Genomic DNA, 15,346 nt, shown 5'->3' with positions numbered 1-15,346 from the left:
CTTTCCTTGACTGTTTCAACTCAGGGCTTCCTATCTCCCAGGGCTTCTTGTTAGGGAGACAGGTTCAGCCTTCTCATTTTTGCTGAGAGGGATAGTGCGGTGCTATGAAGAGGGAAGGCTTTGAAATGGGGCAAAACCTTCTAGCCCTGGCTCTGCCACCTAACAGCTGTTTCATTTCTCTGAGGTTTCCTCCCCTTAGTTGTAAAATTGTAAAACGGAGATAATAATAGTACCACCCTCACAGGGTGGTTACAGGGCTGAAGGAGGTCATGTCAATCCTGGAGGAAGTTCTCCATAAAATGCTGCTGTTACTATCATTGTGTGCTAATTGCTGTGGTCTCGACTCCTTTCCACAAAGTGGGGGCTTTCTGCCCGAAGCGACGCGCTCTGCGTCGCCTTGTCTTTCTCCCCCATCATGAGGACCCCAAAGATGCCACTGTCCGTAAGAAGAAATAGTCCATCTTAGGGAAAGAGAGAGGGGCATCGGTTAGGAAAGTGCCAGCGCTACAGCCTCCAGGTTTAGAGCAGAAGGAGACTCGACTTGACTCCAGACGTTAAAGGAGGTCAGTGGGCTTTGGAGCCCCTACTTTTCCTGGACCTGCGGGTCCGAAGTCATGAGGTGTAGATCTCGCTCTGGGAGAACTCACTCTGGGGGTCCTTGGGCAGGTCACTTTTAGCCTTGGGCTTCAGTTTCCTCGTGCGTGTCAGGTGGGTCTCCAGGCCTTCCCCCGAGGTTGCGCGGAGCACGCGCAGCCGGATACGGGTTCCGGACTAGAGAACGTGGCTGGATGGCACCAGCTAGCAGCCGGGTGGTTTGGGCATGCGGGAGGACCGGCGGGCTCCAGGATTGGCTGGAGGCGGGGTAGCAAAGCTCCAGGATTGGCCAGGTCAGAGAGGGCTGGGCGAACCTTTAAGAGGAGCGGGGGGCGTGAGGGGAGTGAGTGCTTCGCCCAGCCGCCTGCCGGTTTAGCTAGTGTGCGGCGACCGAAGTGGCGGCGGCGGCTACAACTACAACGCGAGCCCGGGCGGAGCGGAGGCCCGCGGAGCAGAGGAGCATCCCGGCCTCCAGGTCCCCGGGCGGCGTGGCCCGCGGGTCATGGCCAAAGGAGAGGGCGCCGAGAGCGGCTCCGCCGCGGGACTTCTGCCCACCGGCATCCTCCAAGCCGGTGAACGCCCGGTCCAGGTGAAGGTGAGGTCCCCACAACCCCAGGTGGAGGGTCTGGGATGGGGGGCCAGGATGAGATGGGGGCGTCGCGGGATAAGCCTGGTTCTGGGACACATTGGGCTAAGCCGGGAACAGAAGAACCCAGAGGCAGGAGAGAGCCCTGGGGGTGCCCTGGAGGCGGAGAGTGATGGAAAAGGTTTGTAGGCGCCAGGACCCCCTTTTGCCCACCCCAGCTCTGGGCATTTCTAGAGAGCAGCCTTACTGGCAGCTCCACGTGGTGCCGGGCTCTGCCTACCAGGTTTCCGTTCCTCTGTGATCAGCCGCTAAAGTTTGCTGCCCTAGACGCGAGGGAGACCCCAGAAATCTGGGAAACCCACCTTGGTCCCCCATCTCTCATCCGTCTACTTCCCACCCCCACATCCTACGCTAGTTTCTCAACTCAGCCGCGAGGGCCGATCAAGTTCATTCATAAAACAAGAGCTCTGCTCTTAAAGGAGCCGCATCCGGTAGGCTCTGTGTGAGTGTAGGTATCGGCCCGCGCGTACACTTTGCGCTTTGCCTGTCTTGTCCTTCGGCCCCGTTCCCAGCTCTCTGGACGTAATGAAGGACCCAGTGACATCAGGCGGCCCCAGAGAGGGATCCCAGGCAATATATCTGCCTGGGAGGTGACTGCTTTTTCGTTTTAATTTTATTAACTGATCTTTGGAAGGAGCCTGGGTAAGCAATTAATGCTGCTGCAATGTATGAGTAATCTACTTTCCCTGGGCAACCTTAACCTCCCTAGTGCCCCACCCAGAGAGAGCCCAACCCAGCACCTAGAGGCCTTCCTACCCCTCACCCCCCAGTCCCCACAACAAGATCCCCTGGGCACTGGGGGAGGGGGGCAGGGAGAGGGAGGGTAAGACATCTCCTGGGTTTGCCTGAAGGTCTGGCTGCCTCCAGGGGCCAGGGAGGCTCTGGGACAGATGGAAGGAACAGCTGTGCCTACAGCCAACTGGGCTGGGCCCTTACAGATCTCTAGAGCTCTCACGCAGTAGGCAGGTGGGTTCTACCCTCTGAACCATGGCTGGAGCCAGGCCTGGGCTTAGGCAGCTTCTGGCAGCAAGAGGATTTTCAGGTTGTGGCAGTTGGTGCTAGGTGGGGACAGGTTCACTGCTGGAGCATATTCCCCCTTCAGCTTGGAAAGAAACAAGACTGAGGCCTTGGGGGGAGTCATTAAGTGATGGTGCACTAATAAGGATCTGGGGTTGGGGTGAAGTGGCTTAGGGGCTACTTGCTCAGTATGAATTTGCCTTTTATAGATTTTTAAAAACAGAGAAGACCTCTCTTTTCTTGTGAGAAATGAGCTCTCCCTGGGTGGGAACAGGGCAAGGCAGACTTATCCTTCCTGGCAGAGTTGGTTAGAGGGATGGTCCTGGCTCTGGAAAGTTCTAGGATGGAAGCCAGTCTCGTAGGTCTCTTCATTCTTTCCTCTTCATCCCAGAAGGAACCAAAGAAGAAAAAACAGTTGTCCATTTGCAACAAACTTTGCTATGCAGTTGGGGGAGCCCCTTACCAGGTGACGGGATGTGCCCTGGGATTCTTCCTGCAGATCTACCTGTTGGATGTAGCTCAGGTGAGTGAGCTGAATTCCCTAGGGCTCCTCCATCATCCCAAGGTGGGAGAGACTACGGACTCTAGGTAGGGTTTTTTCCCTCAACTGGGAAATGGGACTAGGCATCGCTACACTTCTGCCTGTCAGAGTCACAGTGGATTAGAAATAAGGTTTGGAGAGTATCCAGAAGGGGAGTCTCTCAGCCCCAGGAGTCTTGGCTGGCAAGGTCAGGCAACTCCTCCTTGCCTGGCAAGAGCAGCAGAGCCTGGAGGGGTAGGCGATGGTGTGAGAGAATAAAGCCCGCTGTGATGTTCTTAGAGACTGGCACACCATGTCCCCAGCTGGACAGCGGTCAGCTGGCTTGGCTCAGGGGTTGGTGGATGTTGTCAGGCCTGTGGACGAGGTGCATCCCATCCTCACCTGAGGAGCAGAGGCATGCAAGTGGACAGAGGGGTCCTCACAGGGTACTTAGGGTATCACAGGGCTCCTTGGCCAGCAGCCTGGCATCCTGAGAATTCACCTTATCTGGTGCAAGAGTGGGAGGCCAAACTGCCAAGGCTCTCAGGGTACACACACCAGCTGTCTTTTGTATGTAACTTCTGACTTTGCAAACAAGGCGTCTTAGTGGTATTCACTTACAGATGGGGAACCCTGAGCCCCAGAAAGGACAAATGACTCCCTTTAAGTGGCTAGTTTTCAAGCAACTTCCATGGCCTGGGTCCTAAGTGGGATGCAAATATGAGTAACCCCCTGTCAAAATGTAAAAAGTTAGGAAAGTCAGATGAGGAAAGTCCTCTCCATCTTCCTGGAGTGATAATAATAGTGATAGTAATATAGTAATAGCAGAGGCTTGATGAATGAAGAAGAGTCCAGAAAAATTGTCTATAAGCCGAGAAGTTCTGGAGGCAGAGGTATAACTTTAATGGGTAGTGATAGTGACAGCCTACTTTCTCGACATTTTTTTCTATTTAATCCTTTTTCCACATCCAAGATAGAGCTTGACCCTGTAAGATAGGGATCATAACACCATTATACAGATGGGAAAACTGAGGGTCATTGTGGTGACCCAGCAAATGCTATCTCTGCTTTTATTTGGCTGCGCTGGGTCTTAGTTACACTTAGTTGCAGCACGTGGGATCTTATTCCCCCTCCAGGAATCAAACCTGGGCCCCCTGGATTGTGAGCATAGAGTCTTAGCCACTAGACCACTAGGGAAGTCCCTCAAATGCTCATTCTGGTATCACGAGGTTAGGGGCTTGTGAGAGGGAGACAAGGGAATGCAATCGGATTCATTCTAATTGATGAGTTTTCAAGAGCAGTGGAGGGGAGGACAGAAAGGGGCAGGTCTGGGAAAGTTTCTCAGGAGACACACAGTACCACTGCTATTGGGGAACTGTTGTTGTCATTATTAACAAGGCAAGTGATGATGCTTGAGGCCTGGGTAGGAGCAGTACAGGGTCCTAACTGCCTGGCTGAAGTGGGGAGGGAGCTCTGCTTTTGCCCATCAGTGAGGGTTGAGGTTGCCCATCAGATGAAGGAAGAGGGAGTCATCTTTTTTCTGTTCCTCATCCCAGGTGGATCCTTTCTCTGCTTCCATCATCCTATTCGTGGGCCGAGCTTGGGATGCCATCACAGACCCCCTGGTGGGCTTCTGCATTAGCAAATCTCCCTGGACACGCCTGGGCCGCCTCATGCCCTGGTGAGTAGAAGATGCTCCTTCAGGGTGGTAGAAGGCGGGGCCTCTGGTGTGTCTGCTACCCCATGGTCCTTCTCTCTGGTTTGTCACAGACTAGGAGGTGAGAAGAAGGGATGATGGCAAAAGCTTCAGCAAGGCCTCAGCTGGCCCAGTCACAGGCACTGGAAGGAACCCTTTCCAGTTCAGGCTGGTCCAGCTGTTACACTGAGCAGATTCCCCTGTCTCAGGCCCCATTCCTCCCCAAGGTCCTTTCCCTTCCATGAAACTGGAATTCTAACCTCTCCCACTCCATCACTTCCTATAGTGGTTGAAAGGTTACACTCTGGAACCAGCATGCCTCAGTTTTATTACCAACTTGACCACTTATAGCTGTACCACCTTGGGCAAGACATTTAACACCTCAGCCTCAAGTTCCTTCATCTGCACAGTGGAGATAATAATTATGCCTTCCTCACTGGGTTGTGGTGAGAATTAAATTTTGCAATATATAACGTATTTGGCTTCCCTGGTGGCTCAGACAGTAAATAATCTGCCTGCAATGCGGGAGATGTGGGTTTGATCCCTGGGTTGGGAAGAGCCTCTGGAGAAGGGAATGGCAACCCACCCCAGTATTCTTGCCTGGGGAATTCCATGGACAGAGGAACCTGGTGAGCTACAGTCCATGGGGTTGCAAAGAGTCAGACATGACCGAGTGACTAATACACACACACAGCATATAATGTACTTAGAACAGTGCCTGTCACATATTAAGTAATATATAACTGGGCACCCCTGCAGAGTGGCTCCTGGAGGTGGGGTAAAGGTGGAAGATAAAACCGAGAATGGGAGTGCATAACCTCTGGCTTCTTGGACCCTGAGAACAACCTTTTCCTTTGATACAAAGCCTACACTCCTCAGCTTCAGACTGTGAGGCAGGGTTGGGGGAGGTGGTGCCACAGATCAGACGGCAAAGGCAGGCACAAGGGACAGGCGAACAGGCCGGCCGGAGCTCTGGTTCCCTCCAGGACATCCTGCTTGGTGGTTGGGGGGGAGGAGGACATACCCCTTTCATCTCTGGCCCATCCAGGCTCAAGTGGGCGCCTTCCTGCCCCAGGGGCGCCCATACCTGGTCTCCGGCCTTCAAGGCCTTCAAAGCTCTTCCCACAGTCCCTGCCCCCCCACCACAGCTTCCTTTCCCACGAGGCCCCCCTCCCTCCGAAATCCCGCCAGCCCCTGGCGAAGGCCCAGGTTGAGGCCTTTGATCCAGGCTTCGGGGCCAGGGGACAGGAGAGCTTGCCTTACCTGCGCAGGATGCTGGGGCTCCCAGGGAGCCGGCCCCTGAGACTGGGCCCTTGTATCCACCTCCCTGGCAGCCGGTGGGGGGCGGGGCTCTGCTGCCACATCTCCTCATGAGGCACAGCCAATGGCAGGCAGCCACTCGGGCCAGCCTGAGGCAGCAGTAACCCGGGTTACTTTCAGTCACATTTGGTTCCTCAGCGGGCCGCTTGGATGGGAGTATTTTGGCGAGGGCTGCCAGAGGAGCCCTTGTTCTCAGAGGATTTGGGAGGGGAGGGGAGGGGTGGGGTGGGGTGAGGGTGGGGAAGGGGAGGAAGCCCTCCCTGTGGGAGGTAGGATCTGAGGCCATCTTGCCTGCCTGGGCAGGTGTGGCAGCCAGCTTGGTGAAGTAGCTGAGGGCCCTTCGGGCTGGTTTCTGATTTGACGCATGTCTCTGGACATGTCCTCAGCTGTCTGGGTGGGACCTCCTGGCAATATCTCTCTGAGTGGTACCCCCACCCCTATCCGAGTGCGTGCTGAAGGCTGCCATGTAATACACGTGACCCTCCTCTCCATCCATACCTGTTAGGACCTGGGACCCCTTCTCCTTTCAGTGTAAGAAGAGGCTGGGCCTTCCAGGGGTTCATGACCCCTGGGACCCCCCTCTCCTCCTAGGCCTCAGATCAGCCCCTGACCTCAGTCAGCATTTAAGTCTTCCTTTTCAGACCAGGAAGACTTTGACAAACACTTTCCCGGAGTTCCCAAGGCCGTCCAGTGAGAGGCAGGGTGTCAGCAGGGTCACAGGGGAGATGCAGCAGGGCTGGACCTGAGGTCAGAGTCCCAGCCCAGGGCTTTGCAGCTCCATGAAGTCTCCTGCTGGGCTTTCCTGGTGTGATAATCACAGCACTGTGTCCTAAGCGCTGTTCTACATTTTAATATTAACTACTTCAACCCAATGACGCAGAGCCAAAATCCTTACAATGGCCTATAGAGCCCTGTTATCCCCATTTCTTCTCCAAGTTCATCTCCTAATTCCATCTCCCATACTCCGGCCCTCTGACCTTGCTACTCCCCAGACCTGCTGGGGCACATTTCCGGCCTGAGCACCCTTGCCCCACAAGCTCTGCAAGGCCAACTCCCTCTCATCTTGGCACAGAGGTCACCTTCTCAATGAGGGCAACTTTGGCCACTTGGCTATGGATCGTACCCCCATACTCTTAATCCCCTTCAGCCTGCTTTCTATTTTCCACAGCACTTAATTACCATCTAATACGTTATGTAGCTTGTGTGTGTGTGTGTGTGTGATAAAAGACACTATTTAAAATTTTTTAAATTTACCATTTTAGCCATTTTCAAGTGTACAGTTCAGTGGCATTAAGTATGGTCACATTGTTGCATGACCATCTCCAGAACTTTTTCCAAACTGAAACTCTGTACCCATTAAACACTAACTCTCCATTCCTTCTTCCCCTCCAGCCCCTGGCAACCAATTGTCTTCTGTCTATGAATCTGACTCATCTAAGTGAGATCATACGAGATTTGTCTTTTTGTGTCACTTCTAGGTTTTATATTGTAGCATGTTTCAGAATTTCATCCCTTTTTAAGGCTGCATAGTATATATCTTATATTTACTTTTTGTTTGCCAGCTAGCATGTGAATGTCATGAGGGCAGTGACTTGTCTGTTTTGTTTCTTGATACATCCCAAGTCATTGGAATAGCGCTCAGCTCAGAATTAGCACTTGAATATTTCTCGAGTAAATGTTGAAGGTGAGGTAGGTATTCTTACTACTCTCATTTTACAAATGAGAAAAATGAGTCTCAGAAGTTAAAGAACTTGCCCAAGACCAAGTTATTAATAGTTAGTAGTAGAGCCAGAACTGGATCCCTGAATTGTCGGCCTTTCTTCTAACCACGGTTCTCCACGGCCTTGGTTCTCAGCTGCCTTTTCTTTTCTTTTTGAAATGACAGCACTGGGTCTTGGGTGCTGCACACAGGCTTTCTCCAGTTGCAGTGAACTGGGACCTCTCTCTAGCTGCAGTTCATGGGCTTCTCATGGTGGTGGCTTCTCGTTGCGGAGCACAGGCTCAGTAGTGGGGCATGGGTTTAGTTGCTCTGCGGCATGTGGGATCTTTCTGGACCGTGGGATTCACATGTGGGGAGGCAGACCTTTGCCACCCCCGCCCGCGCTTATAGTTATTTCACGGGGTCCAGTCCTCCCCTGCGGCGGCTCCAGAAGGAAACCTTCCCCTGGAGTTGGCCTCCCTCACCCCGTGTATACACACAATGGTGAGAACCCCAGCATTGAGGCTGCTCCTTCTCCCCGATGTCTCAGCCTCCATTCTCATCCCCCAGCCCATGGAAAGCCCCTGTCTCTGAGGCAGGCAAGACTTGGGGGATCTGACCTCATGCTTCATGCTCGGGATTGTAGGCCAGAACCCTGTCTCAGTCTGCCCTTCCAGGGTTGGCCATCAGTACCTTCCCAGAGACCCTGGGGTGGGTGGATCCAGAGGGAGGAATTTCCTTCCCACCGGGCACCCTGTGGGGCTGCCGAAGAGTCCAGGCCGGGCCTGAATCCTGGGGTTTTGGCATCCAGCCCCTACTCAGACTCTCCCCTTCCTCAGGATCACCTTCTCCACACCCCTGGCCATCATCGCCTACTTCCTCATCTGGTTCGTGCCCGACTTCCAACAGGGCCAGACCCTGTGGTACTTGCTTTTCTACTGCCTCTTTGAAACATTGGTCACGGTGAGTGTGGGCAGGGGAAGGAAGTCCCTGGGGCCTCCGGGGTTGGTGCCCAAAGCCACATCTGTCTGTCCATCGTCTGACTGGCCGAGGGCCTCTCTTCCATGCCAGTGTTTCCACGTTCCCTACTCAGCTCTCACCATGTTCATCAGCACGGAGCAGAGTGAGCGCGATTCTGCCACTGCCTATCGTAAGTTTCCCCAGCCCGCTGATCCCACCCGCCAGGGACCCAGAGTCCCCTACTCCTTGACCCTCCTACCGTGTTTCTTCCCTTATGGGCTCAGCTCTCTGCTCTTGGGAGTAGGTGTGAAACCATACTAAAAAATAACTGATTGCTCTCTTGAGACCAGAGAGGTACAAGGACCAGGCAGAGGTCACACAGCAAGGCCACAAGTTTAAGCCAAGATGCCATCTACCCTACCATCCTATAACCATTCCATCTGGAGCTGTTTCCATCACTTGGGACTAGGGCTTCTGGGGCTTCTATCCGTCTGACCTTCCTCCCTGGGGGCCCACAAGCCATGCGGTCCTTCCAAAGGACTTCTTTTTTTCTGCTCAGGGATGACCGTGGAGGTATTAGGTACAGTGCTGGGCACAGCAATCCAGGGGCAGATCGTGGGCCAAGCAGATTCGCCTTGTATCCCAGATGCCAATGCTTCTACAGTCAATCGCACGCAGAGCACCACCTTGATCAAAGAAACGGTGAGTCCTTGGCAAGGCAGGGATAGGGGAAGATGAGGAATGATGGGGTGGTTTGCAGTTATCCTCAGAATAGTAATAATGGCTAGTGTTGGTAATTTGTTGGGCATTTGTTACATACAGTGTTAATATGCCCACTTTGCAGATAAGGAAACTGAAGCACTGAGAGGCTAAATAATTTGTCCAATGTAATATAGCTAGTGAGTTGCAGAAACTAGGTTTGGGGAGATTTGAACTGTGGGCTTTCAGACTCCACATCCTGGCCTTCTTAGCCTTTTGTTCATCTGGACTTGTTCCAGCCTTGGGAAGCAGCAGTAGGCCCAGGCTAGTTTCCCATTTCACAGATGGAGACAGAGAGGCCCCCAGAGAAGGGACTGATCCAAGGTCATTGAGGGGAACTGCTGGGAGCTGGGATAAAATCAGACTGACTGTGTCTCTATGTGATCTTTACCTGCTTTATAGCAAAATGCATACCTGCTGGCGGCAGGAGTCATTGCCTCCATCTATGTCATCTGCGCTGTCATCCTGACCCTGGGCGTGCGGGAACAGAGAGGTGAGGGGTCTCAGGAAGGGGTGTAGGCCACAGTGTGGGCTGGTTTTTGTCCCCCTGCCTGGGCCTCAGACTCTGGGAGGGGCCTCTGCTCCTGCTCACTGTCCCCTCTGGAACCTAGAACCCTACGAGACTCAGCAAACCAAGCAGATGCCCTTCTTTCGGGGCCTCCGGCTGGTCATGAGCCATGGACCGTACATCAAGCTTATTGCTGCCTTCCTCTTCACCTCCTTGGCTTTCATGGTGAGTGGGGCTCTGATATGCTCAGCCTGATGGGGGAGTGCAATAGGGGATGAGATAGGCCTTAGAATGTGACAGGGCCTGAAGGACAGGTGGAATGGGGGTGGGATGAGCAGAGGTCCCCCGAGCATGTGAAGAGTCTTCAAGGCTCAGCTCCAGCATCACCTGTTTCTTTGTCCTTCTTCCCGCTATGCCGTCCTGGCCCCCAGCTGGTGGAAGGGAACTTCGCCTTGTTTTGTACCTATACCTTGGGCTTTCGGAACGAATTCCAGAACCTGCTCCTGGCGATCATGGTGCGTGTGGGGTCCCAAGGGTGGCCGACATGGCTTAGGCTATGCAGTGGTTCTTTGGATAGCCAGAGGATGTTTCCCAGACTGGCCCAAGGTCGTGAGGGATGAAGGAGGCTTCTCAGAACATTTGGATCTGACCTACAGTTGCTTAGGTAGCACTATGAAAGAAAGAGTTTGGGTACATATATCAAATCTTTATTGGAACTTCCCTGGTGGTCCAGTGGCTAAGACTCCATGTTCCCAATGCAGGGGGCCTGGGTTCAATCCCTGGCCAGGGAACTAGCTCCCACATGCCACCACTGAAGATCCTGTAACTAAGAGTTTGCATGCTGCAACTATGGGGGAAAAAAAAAGATCCCGCATGCTGCAACTAAGACCTGGCACAGCCAAATATTTTTATCTTTATATTGTACACCTTGAACTAGTAACTACTACAATGTTCTTGTCAATTATATCTCGGTAACACTGGGGACTGGGGTTAGGTGTTCAAGTAGAAAGCATAGCCAAAGCAAAGACGTGGAGGCCAGAACTCAGAGTTCTGTGCTCAGAGGGCAGCAGATAAGATCAGGACCTTGTCCCAGATCCTTGAAGAGCCATCAGCTGCCGTGGAGCAATCGAGGTGATGGCATCTGGCTGCTCCTGGTCAGAGCTAGCAGCACCTTTGGAGTCCTGGGAAGGGCAAGAGGGATTCCAGGGCTCTAAGCCACTTCCTTCATCCCCTTTGCCCCTCCACAGTTCTCAGCCACAGTCACCATCCCCATCTGGCAGTGGTTCCTGACCCGGTTTGGCAAAAAGACAGCTGTATACATTGGAATCTCGGTGAGTGGGGCTGAAGGGGTAGGGCCTGGGCTGACCTGGGGGTCGCTGCCGGGAGCCTCTCAGCTGACTCATCTTCCTACACCCACTCACCTAGTCAGCAGTGCCATTTCTCATCTTGGTGGCCCTCATGGAGAGTAACCTGATTGTCACATACGTGGTGGCTGTGGCAGCCGGCATCAGTGTAGCAGCTGCCTTCTTACTACCGTGGTAAGTGTATATATATATATATATGTATATACCACCTGGGTATGTTCCCCAGCCTCCCAGCTCCCCAGTTCTGAAACTCCTTAGGGAGGATCTGTGGGGACTTCTCTTTCTGCAGGCCATTCTGCAGGTCCAGGTTGGGAGTGGGGCAGGTCCTCCCAGGACCATTGTATAGATTGTGAGCCGCTTGAGCACACCTAGTCAGGGTAGGAAATGGGGGCTCAAACCCTGCACTTCACTTGCCCAGCTGAGCAACTGCATGTGGGGCTACTTCCTCTTGGAGGAAGAGGCCTTCTTTTTTGATTCACATAAAGTTGCCATCTCCTCACTGAACTGTGTGTGTACTATAGAACCGCCAGCCCCCAGAGGAGCGCTCTTACTGACCTGGACCACATGGGCTGGTGGAGGCCTGGGGCTGCTAGGGGGGAGGGTGCTCACGGCTGCCGCCTCTGTGTGCAGGTCCATGCTGCCTGACGTCATCGATGACTTCCACTTGAAGCAGCCCCACATCCACGGGACCGAGCCCATCTTCTTCTCCTTCTACGTCTTCTTCACCAAGTTTGCCTCTGGAGTCTCTCTGGGCATCTCCACCCTCAGTCTGGAGTGAGTGGGGTGGGGGTCTGGGTAGTGCTGGGCAGGGGCAGGCCCCAGGTGCCCCCTCCTCACCACTCCCCTAACCACTGGGCCCCACAGCTTCACCGGGTACCAGACCCGCGGTTGCTCCCAGCCAGCACGTGTCAAGTTCACGCTGAAGATGCTGGTGACCATGGCTCCCATAGTCCTCATCCTCATAGGCCTGCTGCTCTTCAAGCTGTACCCCATTGATGAGGAGAGGCGGAGACAGAACAAGAAGGCCCTGCAGGCTCTGAGGTGAGTGGGCAAGGGATGGTTGGTGGACAAAAGGGCATCATCCAGTCTAAGCTCTTGAAAAACGCCTCCTGGAGCAGCCACGCTCAGCTCTGCCTCCCACACATCTTCCCCTCCACCGCTCCTCCTCTGCTCTTCCCCTCTGCCAGTTCGTCACAATGGCAGTTGATGTATTTTTTTTTTTTTGACTTTTATGTTTTAAAAATATTTATTTATTTGGCTGCATTGAGTCTTAGTTGCAGCACACAGAATTTTTGTTGCAGTAAACAAGCTTCTCTAGTTGTGGCATGGGGCCTCTCTAGTTGCAGTATGTGGGCTTAGTTGCCCCTCAGTATGTGGGATCTTAGTTCCTCAACCAGGGATCGAACCAATATCCCTTTGCATTGGAGGGTGGATTCTTAACCACTGGACCACTGGGGAAGCCTCCTAGTTAATGTTTCTTGAGCCCTTTGACGTCTGCTTATGCTAAGTGATTTTACATTTATTCATTCAACAAGTGCGTATATGGGAAACCTATGTGTCAGGCCTTGGCCTAGTGAAAGATACAAACAAAAATCCCTGTCACCTAAGGGGTTTACATTTTAGAGAGTGTACTCATGATCTCCTGTAGTCATCTTAACAGCCTTGGGCGTCAGAGATTCCTGTGATTCCCACTCTGCAGATGAAGAAACTGAGGCTTAACCAGGAAGAGTGATAAGGGGCAGATCTGGGGTTTGAGCTCCTGTATTCTAACTCCAGAGTCCACACTCTTCACTGCTCTCCTGGCATGCAGGACCTCAGTGTGAAGACCAGAGGGCAGGGTGGAGTGAGTTATGCCAGCTCATCAGCCCGCCCAGGCCAGAGTATAGTACTGGAGCTTGGGGTGCCTTGAGGGCAGCAGGAACAGTGAACAAACCTACCAGCAGTTTCTGGGCTGAAAGCGGGAGTGAACAAACATTGTCCTGTGACTTAGACTAACCTGGCAGTCAGCTAAGCCTGCAGAGCCAAGATCCCTCAGGGAACAAGCAGGTGAGTAAGGATGCTTCCTCCAACCCGTCTCCTCTGGTTCTTGCAGGGAAGAGGCCAGCAGCTCGGGCTGCTCTGACACAGACTCTACAGAACTGGCCAGCATCCTCTAGTGCCTACTGGATGGCTCGAAGCCACTACATACAGGGCCTGGGTCACCAAGCCACACGAGGAATCGAGGCCCACTTGCCTGCTCCCTGAATAGCTGGTCTCCAGATGCCAGGAAGGGAGCTAAAAACTTCACAGTAAGCTGCTCCCTGAATAGCTGGTCTCCAGATGCCAGGAAGGGAGCTAAAGACTTCATAATAAGCTGCTCCCTGAATAGCTGGTCTCCAGATGCCAGGAAGGGAGCTAAAGACTTCATAGTAAGTGACTCAGGACACCTCCTGTGCCTATCATGGGGCAAGAATCAGCTGCCGGCCTCCCTGTGACCACCCTGGGGGCCAAGCCCAGGGACTGCTACTGTGAATATGCCAAGGACTGATCGGGCCTAGCCTGGAACACTAATGTAGAAACGTTGTATACAGAGACTAATTAATAACTTAATGACCATGTACATAGCAGCGTGTATGTATGTATATGTCTGTGAGCTATTAATGTTATTAATTTTCATAAAAGCTGGAAAACTGAGCTGCCTATTTCTGCGTTTGTTCTCAGCAACTCACTGAGCACTTCCATTCTAGGATGCAGAGAATGAGAGGGAGCATTCAGCCAGAATGTATGTGGAGGTGTAACAACAGCATTGGCTAACATTTACTAAATACCTGTCTGTACCAGGCCCAAGTGTGGAAGTTTTCCTCTCACCGGATGGTGTTCTCACTTAATCCTGGAAACCATCTTGCTGGGTCAGGACTGTCCCCATTTTATTTTATTAGTATTTTTAAATTTTTTGGCTATGTGGCATGTGGGATCTTAGTTCCCCAACCAGGGTTAGAATCCATGCCCTCTGCAGTGGGAGCACAGTCTTAATTACTGGACCACCAGGGAAGTCCCTTGTCCCCATTTTACAGATGAGGAAACTGAGCCCCAGTATTGTGAGAAACTTGGCTAAACTTACACAGCCAAGAGAGATCTAACTGGAGTAACATCCCAGGTGTGTGAGACTCCAGTATCTTAACCACTACCCACTGTACCCTGAGTCTGAGAACAGCCAGTTTGCTCTGCTCAGGCCCGTGTGCTCTGCTTTCGCCCTGTGCGTGCCTGAGCATGCGGGGCTGGCTGCGTTGGGCAGATTCTGTGATTAGGACCCTGGGGGCCCGAGAGACCTGTGATTCTCTACCACTGATGACAGTGTTGGAAGGCAAGTCTATGTGTTGGTTGAGGGGAAGGATCTCACCACTGGTGTCGGGGAGGAGGGAAGTGGAGAAGGCCTAGTTTGTAGCATTTGCCTATTTCCAGAGTGTAAATATTCCCACTGTAGCCAATTTCAAGTTACCAGTGGTTGCGCTCTCCTGAAAATTTCCTGAAAATTTCATAACTGGCCCTCGCAAGCTGGTAGGAGCTTGTCTTAGCAAGTCATTGTGCACAACACACTCAGGCCACCCCCACCAAAAAAAAAAATCAAGAAAACAGCACTTGCAGGATTAGAGGCTATCAGTCTAGCCCTTTATTTTATTGTTTTTAATAATTTTTTTTGGTTTTGTTTTCTTTTTTCATTTAGCCCTTTATTTTATGTAGATAGATAAATGAGGCCCAGAGAAGAGACATGGTTAAAATGTTTAGGCTTGGTTTTTACTTTGGATTTGGGGCTCCATTTTTTTTTTTTTTTGAATTGTAAATTTGAATTTACTGGCTGAAGCTCTACACAACCACTTTTACAGGCACTGTTACACATGCTTAATAAATAACTATTTCATTAGTCCTCATAACTTCCCCATTTTACATATCAGGAAACTGAGGTGCAGAAAAATTAGTAAGTGGAGAATCTGATACTTGAACCCAGGCTATCTCCCTATAGGGCCTGTGTTCTTGAACCACTGCTTTAGGCTGTTATGTGAACCAATAATTTTGCCACCACAAAGCCAGGTCCCACTGCTGCCTTTGGAGCTGCCCTCAGGGTCAGAGGCTGCTCTGGTCTGATCTCCACAGCTGGAGGATTCAAGGACTCCAAGGTGACATTTACAGAGGTCCACTCACACCTCCCTTCTCCCTCCACTCTAATCAATAAACACCAAATCCCATCTTTAAAACAGAAATTCCCTAAACCACCTAAGTTTGCTT

The 15,346-nt window shown here is 52.3% G+C and overlaps 1 protein-coding gene across 8 annotated transcripts; it reads left to right on the top strand.

The window, feature by feature from the left end:
- Positions 1-939: 939 nt before the first annotated feature.
- MFSD2A (MFSD2 lysolipid transporter A, lysophospholipid) lies at positions 940-13,756 on the top strand. 8 transcript variants are annotated; one of them, XM_081494004.1, is made up of 14 exons: positions 940-1,183; positions 2,649-2,780; positions 4,334-4,458; positions 8,332-8,455; positions 8,564-8,642; positions 9,012-9,154; positions 9,614-9,704; positions 9,823-9,944; positions 10,151-10,234; positions 10,967-11,050; positions 11,145-11,257; positions 11,714-11,857; positions 11,948-12,124; positions 13,176-13,756. In XM_081494004.1, the coding sequence occupies exons 1-14, from the start codon at positions 1,097-1,099 to the stop codon at positions 13,237-13,239; spliced, it is 1,569 nt and encodes a 522-aa protein (XP_081350130.1). In that variant the 5' UTR covers positions 940-1,096; the 3' UTR covers positions 13,240-13,756. The 8 variants fall into 8 exon arrangements, with proteins under 8 accessions (XP_081350130.1, XP_081350132.1, XP_081350135.1 ...); XM_081494006.1 differs by having other exon boundaries at positions 940-1,189; positions 2,757-2,780; XM_081494009.1 differs by having other exon boundaries at positions 940-1,189; positions 2,652-2,780; positions 12,049-12,124.
- Positions 13,757-15,346: the final 1,590 nt, after the last annotated feature.

Source organism: Giraffa tippelskirchi, chromosome 5 (assembly GCF_054371585.1).
Source record: "Giraffa tippelskirchi isolate mGirTip1 chromosome 5, T2T-mGirTip1v1.2.pri, whole genome shotgun sequence".
In the NCBI taxonomy this organism is placed as follows: domain Eukaryota; kingdom Metazoa; phylum Chordata; class Mammalia; order Artiodactyla; family Giraffidae; genus Giraffa; species Giraffa tippelskirchi.
The sequence above is the reverse complement of the archived record's forward strand: the minus strand, read 5'-3'. Positions and strand labels throughout refer to the sequence as shown.

Bases quoted from the DNA above. Each gene is read 5' to 3' on its own strand.
- MFSD2A (XM_081494001.1), top strand. From the start codon at position 1,097: ATGGCCAAAGGAGAGGGCGCCGAGAGCGGCTCCGCCGCGGGACTTCTG. The intron at 2,789-4,302 runs GCTGAATTCCCT...ATGAAGGAAGAG, and splicing joins GATGTAGCTCAGGTGAGTGA to GGAGTCATCTTTTTTCTGTT. The intron at 9,945-10,150 runs GTGAGTGGGGCT...CCTGGCCCCCAG, and splicing joins TCACCTCCTTGGCTTTCATG to CTGGTGGAAGGGAACTTCGC.